The sequence below is a fragment of the Colobus angolensis genome, unplaced genomic scaffold, assembly GCF_000951035.1.
Source record: "Colobus angolensis palliatus isolate OR3802 unplaced genomic scaffold, Cang.pa_1.0 Scaffold113, whole genome shotgun sequence".
In the NCBI taxonomy this organism is placed as follows: domain Eukaryota; kingdom Metazoa; phylum Chordata; class Mammalia; order Primates; family Cercopithecidae; genus Colobus; species Colobus angolensis.
This window is the reverse complement of record NW_012112364.1, coordinates 2464271-2474973: the sequence shown is the minus strand read 5'-3', so window position 1 is coordinate 2474973 and position 10703 is coordinate 2464271. Positions and strand designations below refer to the sequence as shown.

Here is a 10703-nt window from a genome sequence, read left to right as displayed (position 1 = left end):
GTTTCTGGACAGGTGGTTAACAGATTTCCCCATTCTTCAAACGACCGTTTTACACCTGCCTGCAAAGGAAAACAACACTCAGGAAGGCAATTTCTCCCAAGCTAAGAAAAGGGCAAAACTATTATTTATGAGAAAGACTGTTACTAGAACGAAAGCTCTTCTGGAAGTGAATCTGCCTGTATGTTCCCTGAAAATAACCCCTAGAGGATTAGCTACTGACATGGCTCATACTTTCAAACCAGAGCTGCCTTGGGGAAACTAGCTCTGGAGTGGAGAGATGGGATTTCTCATGGAAAGTGAAAGTAACTCATTGAGAATAATGTTTTTCCAAACTGCTTTTTGTTTTCACAGTATGTTGTCGTCACTGTTTGTCTGAAAGCTGGCTTGGAGACCACAGCTTGGACTAAAGTAAGTTTTCTCTAGAATTGTTAATCTGTTCAGTATAGATATTTTTCATGCTATGGTTTCTTTTTAAGCTTTGGGGAAACAATAAGCAACATCCGGCTATCTTCTTTCAGATTTTCTGTGTAAAAATTGTGGTTTGATCTTTATCAGGGTAAATTTGTAATCCAAAGTCTCTTGGTGATTCCTTTGCTTGGCACATAATACAGCTCTAAACTATTAACAGTCATCTCATTTCAAATGTATATGCTCATTGTAAAAACAAAAACCATATATACACACACACATATATGGAAAATATAGAAGGACAAAAAACATTTAATGTCCATAATTTTACCACCAAGAGACAGTCACTGCTAATGGTTTCCTGTAGAGCCTTCCAGACTTTGTTCTGTGTCTGCATGTGTGTGTGTGTTTTAATAAGATGATACGTTATAAAACATACGACTTCATAATCCCTTTTAATGTAAATATATATTAGGCACATTTTCTGCGCCTTAAAATACAATTCAACAAAGTTATTTTTCTTGATTAAAGAGTGTTCCGTTTTAGAGACGTTCCATCATTTATTTCATCACTCTCTCCTTTTAGACATTTTGCTTATTTCCAGCATTTAAAGATTACAACCAAAGCTTCATGTGTGTCTCTCACAAAGTGTCATGACCTGGCTGCTGTTTAAATGCTCTGCTAAGAAAAATGGGGATGAGGTGGGAGGTCAATGAGGAATCAGGAATCCCCTAGAGACAGTGGCAGTTAATCCCGGTCAGAGGTGATGATGACTTCGCTTAGGATGTTTGAGGAGGAGGTAGTGAGAAGTGGTCAGAGTCTGGATTCATTTTATCTTTCTAAAAGCTAACAGAGCTTGCACATGGATTAGATTGTGGGGTGTGAAGAGAGAAAGAAGTCAAGGATCATCATATTAAGAGGACAAAGAAGAACAAATGAACAACTCAGTAGGTGCTTAAAGGGGCATTGTTAAGAGGCAACATCCATTTCAGATTTAAAAATAAAAAAAACTTGACTAAAGGAACGGAACGATCAAAGTCTTGAAATGATAAATAAAAGCATCTTATTTATTTTTTCTGTTCAGCCACTCTGTTGCCAGATTAATGAGTCCTTATTGTAAGACAGCCACAGGTTGGAGCAAACACTTGCTATGAACTGAGAGGGGCCCACCGTCACTACGGGAGAAATCTTAGAATAAGGTCACCTGTGACAGCAAAAGCACCTTTATCTTCAGGGTACTTTGGGGACATTCATTACTTGAATTCATTGTTAAACATTCTGAGATATGGCAATTAAAAAGATTGAACTTCCCATTAACTGGTGAGTCATCAACATCTTTCCATAAGGAAAGGCAGCTTGGATGCAAGGATTCTGCAGCAAGTGGAGTTGGAGTGAACCTGCCAGGCCCGTCGAGAAGCCTGTCTGAGTGTCTGTTTCCCTCTGCAGTTCAGTCATCTGGCTGTCTGGGGAAGCATGCTGACCTGGCTGGTGTTTTTTGGCATCTACTCCACCATCTGGCCCACCATTCCCATTGCTCCAGATATGAGAGGACAGGTAAGTACTCCTGATTGGGAGTGTGGCTTCTGTGTCTTGTGACAGCAGTGTTTCTCCCTGGGTGGGTGAGCAGGTGCTGTGTGTCTTACAACCACGATGAGCTTCAGGAGAGGCTGGTCCTACCTGCTTCCATCAGAATCTATCAGGAGAGAAACCAAACCAAAGCACCTGGAAGAGGTCTTCCAGTCCACAGAAACGGCATTTGAGGTTTCAGGTGTTACGAAAACTGTCAATTTAAATCCTCTGGCTCTTTGGCATGCCCACATTTCCATAATGAATTATATGTTAATTACACACAGTACCAATATATACAGTTTGAAAACTGGAGCTATTTTGAATGGTTCCTAATCCAGTGATTATGTCAATTACAGTTTTGATGTTGTACTCTGGTTTGTTGTTATACTCTGCTGGGTCATCTGTGAGAGATGAATCTAACAGCTCTATGAACCAGATCATGGATAAACCAGAATCTCTTGTTGCTCATCTCTTTGAACTAGAGAGGCTGAGATTAAAGACCTTTACACTCATTTTAATGTTTTTTATTTTTTCTTTCATATGATCTTTGTCCAGTGCATAAGATTGAGCCATCAACAGTGACAAACTGTATCCTATAATCCCACAGTATTGGGTGTGGAGAGGAATGAGCTGATAATCCTGTGGTCCACACCCCCTCAGTTTACCAAGGAAGCTGTGCAGGCCCAGGTCTCCAAGCCCACCCCACAGACCCCACCCTGGGGTTGCCCACATCCAGCACTGTGACCCCAAGAGGCTGCTGGGCCCTGCACTTTAGGGGCCTCTGCGGCTGGGCGTGTTCCTCGGCATGGAGTGAAAAGCTGTGAGGCACAGAGTCGGTCTTCCCACTTGTAACCTATTCTCTGGGCTCCCAGGACCCCTTGTTTCCTTCCTAAACAGCCAAAGGCCCACTGCCCAGGCCTGCCTGGTCCTCTCTCCATATCCAGGCCAGTGTGTACACTCCTGGGCCAAAGGGGCAGCTGTTTGCAAGGCTGTGCACTGAGTAGATGATGTTTGCACCGGTGTTCCCGCCCACATTTGCAGGGACGCTTGTGCCGGTGCACAGAGCCCAGAATGGGAGGGGAACTGTGGGTCAGGCTTCCATTGGTGTTCCTGCCCCAGGATACATACTTCAGGGCCAGGCCTGTGCATGGTACACCTGGCTCCTATCTCTGCCTTGCTTACTCTGTAGACATGAACAAAACCTCCTGGGTCCACCCAAGTGTGGACCATGTCTAGCAGCTGTTTCTTGTGAGATAGCCCAGGGTAGCATTATTTGCCATTTCACCTGGTAGCTCTGTCAGCTCATAGCTCACGTTGTCTGAGACCTCCACTGAGTGTGGGTGCTGAGCGGGACGGACCTGTCCTGTGGGAGTGGGCTTGCATGCCGTCTAGTGCATCTTTGCTTTCTGTAAGGAAAGAGGACAAACATACAACATGCTTTTCAGTTTTTTTCCAAATCCAGACAGTAGAGGAAATTAGAGGGCATTCAATGAACCCAGAAGATTGTTGTGTAGCAAAATGAGCATTTTCCAACAAAGGTATTTTGTGTTTACATCAATCAGTTCTATTTTAAAGCAATGTGATTGATCCCCACAAAAAAGCAAACCAAGAAAAGTATCCACTACAAGACAACGATCCTTTGGTAAGGCATTGGTGCTTAGAATATCTGCTTTGTGTGCTCTTCCTTTTGGTTCAGGATGGATCTGCTGTGATGAATATTTCATCTGGGGAATTTTATGGTGCTGGACAATAGATGGGGCCTCGGCCGATGGCCATAGACAGTGTTCTAAATTAGAGTGACAGCTGACAGGACGGGGGTCTCTTGGCGTGTGGCTGACAGAAAAAGCCCATTCCTTTGAAAGCCCCTCCTGTGCCCTAGACAGAGAGCTGTGCCGGGGAGCCATGTGTACTTCAGTAACTCCAAATGTGCGTAAGTTAGGCTGCTTGCCACCTCCCATTCCCATCGAGATACCGACTTTCCAACTGCAGAAGGACCAGGCTGATCATGCAGCTACTAAGGTGCCGACATTTTCACTGTGCCAGTCGCACAAGCATGATGGTCTGTATGGTTAGAAGGCTCAGATTAATGGGGACATTCACATATTTAAGGACTCTTCCAGCAGACATTTAGTGAGCTGTTTCTGCCATCCAGAAGCAAAGAAGTGATCATATTCAACCACATTTCACTTCTCTGTAAAAGCTTATTTTCATTTGAAACATGTCGTTTTAATGACTTTATTGGTTGGTTCCCATGAAGCAAATGATAACGATGTGAAATAGAGGATAGCTAGGTGAAACTGAGGTTTTCATGAGGCAGTAAATGAGAGGTTTAGTGTGGTTCTCCAGTGGCCGGACTTCCGAGCAGGTACTCTGCTGTCTGAGTCTAAAGAACCGTGTGTCATCTCTAGTTTACCTCCAGGGCAGGGGGCTCCAAGTGGGTAAAGGGGGCCAGGAAACCATGTGTAACTTTAGTGGCACAGCCAACCTTTATACTGTTTCACCTGCAGTCTGCCACTCTGTATTTTCACTCAGCGCTTTGTTCATTCTTTGAAACATGGCAGGGAAGTATTACAAAACATTGTTTTAAACGCTTTTGAAGGATTGCTTGGGTGGAGAGTGGCTAAGACTAGCCTGAAGTCTCAGAAAGCCTTCCTGCTGGCTCAGGAGGACTTATATGCTGTCATAAAAAGACACAGGAACTGGGTTCAGGTGCAGTCAGTAAAAGGAATTGGCTCTTTTGGGGAATTACTAAAAACATGCCCACGCCCTGTTCATTCCTGGGAGTCTAGATTGGTAAATGCTTAGGAGTAAAGGGTATTCCAGGAAAAGGCCACTTTTTAAAATGACTATTTGAAGAATGCTTCTAGTGATTTTTATAAACCGTTTTTTATGGTTCACTAAACAGTAGGTTTTGGGCAAGTGAACCTGGTTATATGAAGTTCTAGAATTAACTTAGTGCCTAATAGCAAACGGCATTTCTCACTCAGAAGCCAGAACCAGATTTGACACACAAACCATTCTGTCTATTCATAACATCTTCAGCCATTGAAAAGATGCATTGTTTCTGCCGGGGGTTTCCTAAACTAATTTGATTAAATATGTCTTTGTCTTGTCCATTATATTTGGAGTTTTTGTCACGAGGGAGAATGCGGGCTTTCCCTTGAGGGCAAAGGAAAGGAAGAGCTATAGAATTGAGTTATTCTATGCTATCAAAGAGTCTTTATCTTCCCTAAATCACCTCATGAGATGGTATGTGAAACCCAGCCAGACAACATGTCAGGAAGTCCCAGTGGAAGTTTCTGAAATCAAAGAAGTCATCTGCATCCTTCCCCTCCTGAAAATACACCACATTTGTGGGATTTTAAGGGGCACCCTGTTTTTCCACTTTTCTCTTTTGAAGCTTGGATTTATAGTAAATTAAAAACTTGGGTTGTGTCTGTCCCGGGGAACGCCAGTCCTCAGCTATGGAAAACACGTGATGATGTTTTTCCGTAGGGGGCCAGGTGCTTTTCTTTCCCTCATAGCATAACCGTTAGATAGAATATGGGTCCCCAAAGCAAATACTTAAAGGTGGAAAATGACAGAATCCCTTAGCTCACCGCCTGCCCCAAAGTTGCCTGCTGAAGTAGAGCTTTGAGTTGGAAAGATGAGGGAAACTTAATCCTAGACCAGGTCAGGAAATGTGTTTCTGTTTTCTTCATGCTTTTCCCAACACCTCTGACTTTAGTGGTACTGGAGGGAACGCCATCTTACTTGACCTCTGTTCAAGAGTCCGGAGTCCTGGCTGTGTTCATGCCCCAGCTATGATAAGTTATGTAACCACTGGCAAATCATTTTACTTGCATTAATCTCCTAATCAGCAAAGTCAGAATAATGCCACCCACCCTGATTACTTTAGAGGATTGTGATGAAGATGTAATAGGCTAGTGGGAAATCTAAAACATGCATGCTCTTCTTTTTCCTGGAGTGATGAACTGTTTTTGAACCTTCATCAATAAGAATATTGCTGTGATTTAAATTTCAAATTCTTTTAGCGAAAGAATTTTAACATTTTATAGGTTCTAAATGGGATATTTTTCAGTAAGGTCTATTGACCATCTGCATCCAAATCATCTGGGTTGCTTGTCAAAATGACAGCCCCCACACCCCCAAAATATGTACAGGCAGTCACATACACACACAGAGACATGCACACACACACACACAGATGCACATATACACAGACACACAAAAATATGTGCAATCACATACACAGAGACATACATACACATACACACACAGATGCACATATACACAAACACACATACACACACACAGACACGCACACAAAAATATGTGCAGGCAATCACATACACAGAGACATGTGTGCATACACACAGACATACACACACAGATGCACATATACACAGACACAAAAATATGTGCAGGCAATCACATACACAGAGACATACATGCACACACACACACACACATCCACAGACACACATACAAACACACACACACATATACAGACACACACAGAAACACATACACACGCACACATATACACAGACTCACACAGACTCACACAGACACAGACACACACAGGCACACATATACAGACACACACAGACACATATACACAGACACACAGACACACAGACACGCACATATACACACACAGAGACACACATGCACACAGATACACATATACACAGACACACACAGACACACGTGCACACACACATATACACAGACAGACACACATGCACACACAGACACACATATACACAGACACACAGGACACACATACACAGACACACAGACTCACACACGGACACACATGCACACACACAGACACACATATACACACACATACACAGACGCACAGACTCACACATAGACACACATGCACACACACAGACACATAGACACACACAGACACACACATAGACACACACAGAGACGCACAGTACACACACACTGACACACATGTACACAGACACACACATACACAGACACACATAGTGAATTGCAAACTCTGGGTGTGGAGCCCCAGCATCTTGGCTTTAGTAAATCTCCAGGTGATTCTTCCCTTTAAAGTTTGAGAACCACTGCTTTAAAACGCCTAAAATATGACTCTATTAGAATGTTTTAGCTCTTGCTGGGTGTTACAGGAGAAGGTGGTACACTGAAGATACAGCTGAGTGATTGCTCATGTTGAGTGGTTGTATAAGACGGCCAGCTGGTGATGGTGACCGCCTTCAGAGCAGCTAGCTTTCAAAACAGGGAATTACACCACAAGACATGAAATTGTTCACCATGGAAAAATTATCCTCACTAACTTTTGCTGCTTTTCTCTTAAAGTTCTTTTCATTGCTAGTAAGAGAGGGGAAAAATCTTTTTGACTTCAAAGCATATAATCTGCAACTCTGCCTGCAGTGCCAAGCTCCTGACTCCAGCCAGTTTCTGGAATAGGACAGGCTTTTTTTTGTTTTGTTTTTTTTTTTCGTTCTAAATACAGGAATGGGTTTACTTTTGAGTTTTATGTACACACTTGTGTACGCACAATGCAAACCCCGGTGAACCAAAAGTAAACAGTGGGAGGAATGGTTTGCCCTCAGTGAATCAGTGATTAATTCTTCATCTTCCCCAATCATCTCCCCTGGATTTATAGCAGGCCTAGGTATATTCCACATGAAACTTGCAAAGACTGATGTTAGTTTCGCAGTTGTACGTGCTCTAGGAGGTAAGCTGAGAAGTTGGGGTGATGTCAGGTAGGCGGCCATCTTTGCTCAGCTCCCATTCCAGGATGTCTCTGGAGGATGGGAGCTTAAGTGGAGGAATCCACCTGAGGGTCAGGAAGATGACCTGTTTTCAGGTGAAGGTCTGTGGTGTGGGGCATGTTTGGTTGTCCCACATCCATCCATCCTCCTTCACCCTTTCCTAAGGGTGCCCAGTGTGTATTCACTGATGTGACTTCCACCCCTAAGTCCAGGGGAAAGCTTCATTCCGTCCCTGCTGCCGCAGTGAGCGGGTCAGGAAGCCTGAAGGAGACACAGGGAGACACTTGCTGGGGGCTTCTAGGATAGCAACGAGTTTGCTCCTAAAACAAATCCATGAAAGAGCTGGCTTTCCCGGCTGAGCCACGTGGCTGCTGCTGTGATGCTGGGAATGGTTCAGGCACAGGAGGAAAACCACCCTCAGAACCCTCCTACGGCCTGAAAGATGGACTAGGAAGACAGAACGGCAAACAAAAACAAAAGCCTCTTTTTTATTGTTGGATTGTTTTTTATTTGACAAGTAAAGGACTCCGAAAGTCTCTCTGCGATTGTTGAGACACTGTGTGAAGCCAGCCTCGAAGCCCATCCCAGGTGGGGCGCTCAGTGAGAATTTCCTGTGTGCTGCCTGGCCTTGTGGGCATTTCCTGTGTGCCGCCTGGCCTTGTGGGCAGCCCTTGACAAGGAAGCGTCTCTTCACCCAAGTGCGGGTGTTGGGATGTTCCCTTAGCTTCCTCAGCCAAGGAAATAGACGCTTTTTAAAAACAAGCTTAGGGCTTTAGCATGTTTAAACTGTCGTATTATACTCAAAGTTACAGATTGGTTAAGGAGCTGGTAAAAATTACTTTAGCATTACAATTATTAGTTTTTTAGTAACATTCCAGAAAACAACTAATAAGCATATCTTATGCTTACTGGAATTAATCTTTAATATAATATTGAATAGACTCGGTCCAGTTTTCCTCAAGTTTCAGAAGCCGGTGGCATGGCTGGTGAGGAGCGGTCAGCCTCGTCCAGGAGGAAGTCTCATCGGCAGAGACTCGCCTTTCGGTTGGAAATAACATCGTGACATCTTTCTGTACAGTTTTCTTGAGTATTGAAATTGGCCCAGTTATTCTTTGATGTCCAATTTACATTTTGGCTTTTAAACTCGTACATTTTGTGGAATAGTGAGACTCGTTTGCAAGAAGTAACACAGTGTTTGTGGATGACGTCCTCATCTGAATGCAAAGCACGGTGAGCGAAGTTAAGACGGCACCGACTTCCTGGCTTCTGCTGCACCTGTGACTGTTGTCGCCTGCACCCCAGGGTCCCCCGTCTGTGTGCATTTCCTTCCTAGAAGGCTCCCAACACCAGTCCCTTTCTGAGGCAAGCCCTAGAATCAAAAACAAAACTATAACAACAACAACCAAAAAAAAAAAACCCTCTTCATTGGTAATAAAAAGAAAAATCAGAAACATTCAGTTGGGCAGTGCTAGCTAGGTGAGTTCTCACAGCCTGTAAATATTTGGGTTCTAAAATCAGAATACTCAGGCGTCCATCAGACAACAGTTCTGTCAGAAAATGGCTTTTGTCATTGTTACATATAATGCCAACTTGTTTCTGTTTTTCTCCTTCTGGTTAAAAACAAAGGAGAAAGTGTATTTTTTTAAGTTGGAAGCTCCTTAAAGTGGTTTCAGATTCTTTCCACAGGCAGTGATGGGAACATAACTCCCATTATCCTAATTGCCTCTGGATTCTCCGGAATCCTCCTGGATTAAAGTGACCCGAATCCGATTTCTTTCCTATTCAGTGCAAATTGTAACTGTGAAAGTAGGATTTGAACTAAATTAAGCTAATGCCTAAGACATTTAGGAAGCTAAGTCTATTATCTGTAATATCCATACTTGCGTTATTTCTGAGCTTGTTTTTCAGGTATATGAAGGGGATAATATCTATCTTAGGCTTTAATAGGGAAATTAAGGAAAATAGCTCATGTCAGTAACAGTAGGTAATGTTTATTAAACAATTGAAATGAGAAAAGTTCTGTCGTCCCCCTGGCAGGGCGTGTGGCAGGGGTGTGGCTCGCTGCTTCAGTGCCCCGCTGCTCAGCCCTCTAGGGGAGCGTACAGACGGGCAGGCTGTGGGGCTCCAACCCCACTGCAGTGTCTAGGGGTGAGTGTTTACAGCTTCTGAACTCCAGTGGGCGTGTGTTACAGGGTGCTCTTTTAGTTTAGCTGTCCGTGAGCTGCTTGTGTTAACCAACTCAATGAGACCCTCTACTTTGTCACAAGGACAGAGGGCTTTGTGTATCCCAGGGTCGTGCCTTGGGTGTGCCGGAAGAATCGGATCACAGGTGGGCTTGGAGAATGAGTGCAAGATGTTGTTGAATGGAGGTAGCTCTCAGCAGATGGGGGAGCCAGAAGGGAGTTGGTTTTTCCCTGGAGTTGAGCTGCTTGGCAGCCCGGCTTGTCCTCCAACGGCTCCGGCCAAACTGTGTGTCATTCTGGCGCTAGGTGGCCTGACGGTGCGCTGGTGCCTGTCCGTGCATTCCTGTAGACATCCAGCCGCCCAGCGTTCCCCTGCCGATGTGTTCCTCTCGACGTCCAGCCACCAGGGTGTCTGCCTGCTAGGGTCTTGGTTTTTTAGTAGGCACAGGATGGGAGCGTGGCAGGTCAGGGTGGTCTTGGAAAATACAACATTTGGGCAGGAAAACAAAAATGCCTGTCCTCACCTAGGTCCCTGGACACAGGCCTGGGGGTGGAGCCCTAGCCAGGGACCATGCCCTTCCCACCTTCTGCATCATTTAAAGGGATCACGCCCTTCCCTTCCTAGCACTTCCCTTCCATATCACAGTTACTACATACCAGGCAAAACATATTCATGAAAATGTGTTTAATATATGCAACTGGCCGGGCGCGGGGGCTCAAGCCTGTAATCCCAGCACTTTGGGAGGCCGAGACGGGCGGATCACGAGGTCAGGAGATC

The 10703-nt window shown here is 44.4% G+C and overlaps 1 protein-coding gene across 1 annotated transcript in view; it reads left to right on the top strand.

The window, feature by feature from the left end:
- Nucleotides 1–10703, top strand: part of ATP8A2 (ATPase, aminophospholipid transporter, class I, type 8A, member 2) — a 560732-nt gene that overhangs the window by 398924 nt on the left and 151105 nt on the right. Inside the window, 2 exon segments of the mRNA XM_011958629.1 lie at nucleotides 352–408; nucleotides 1855–1962. Of these exon segments, the coding sequence (XP_011814019.1) occupies nucleotides 352–408; nucleotides 1855–1962 (165 nt within the window).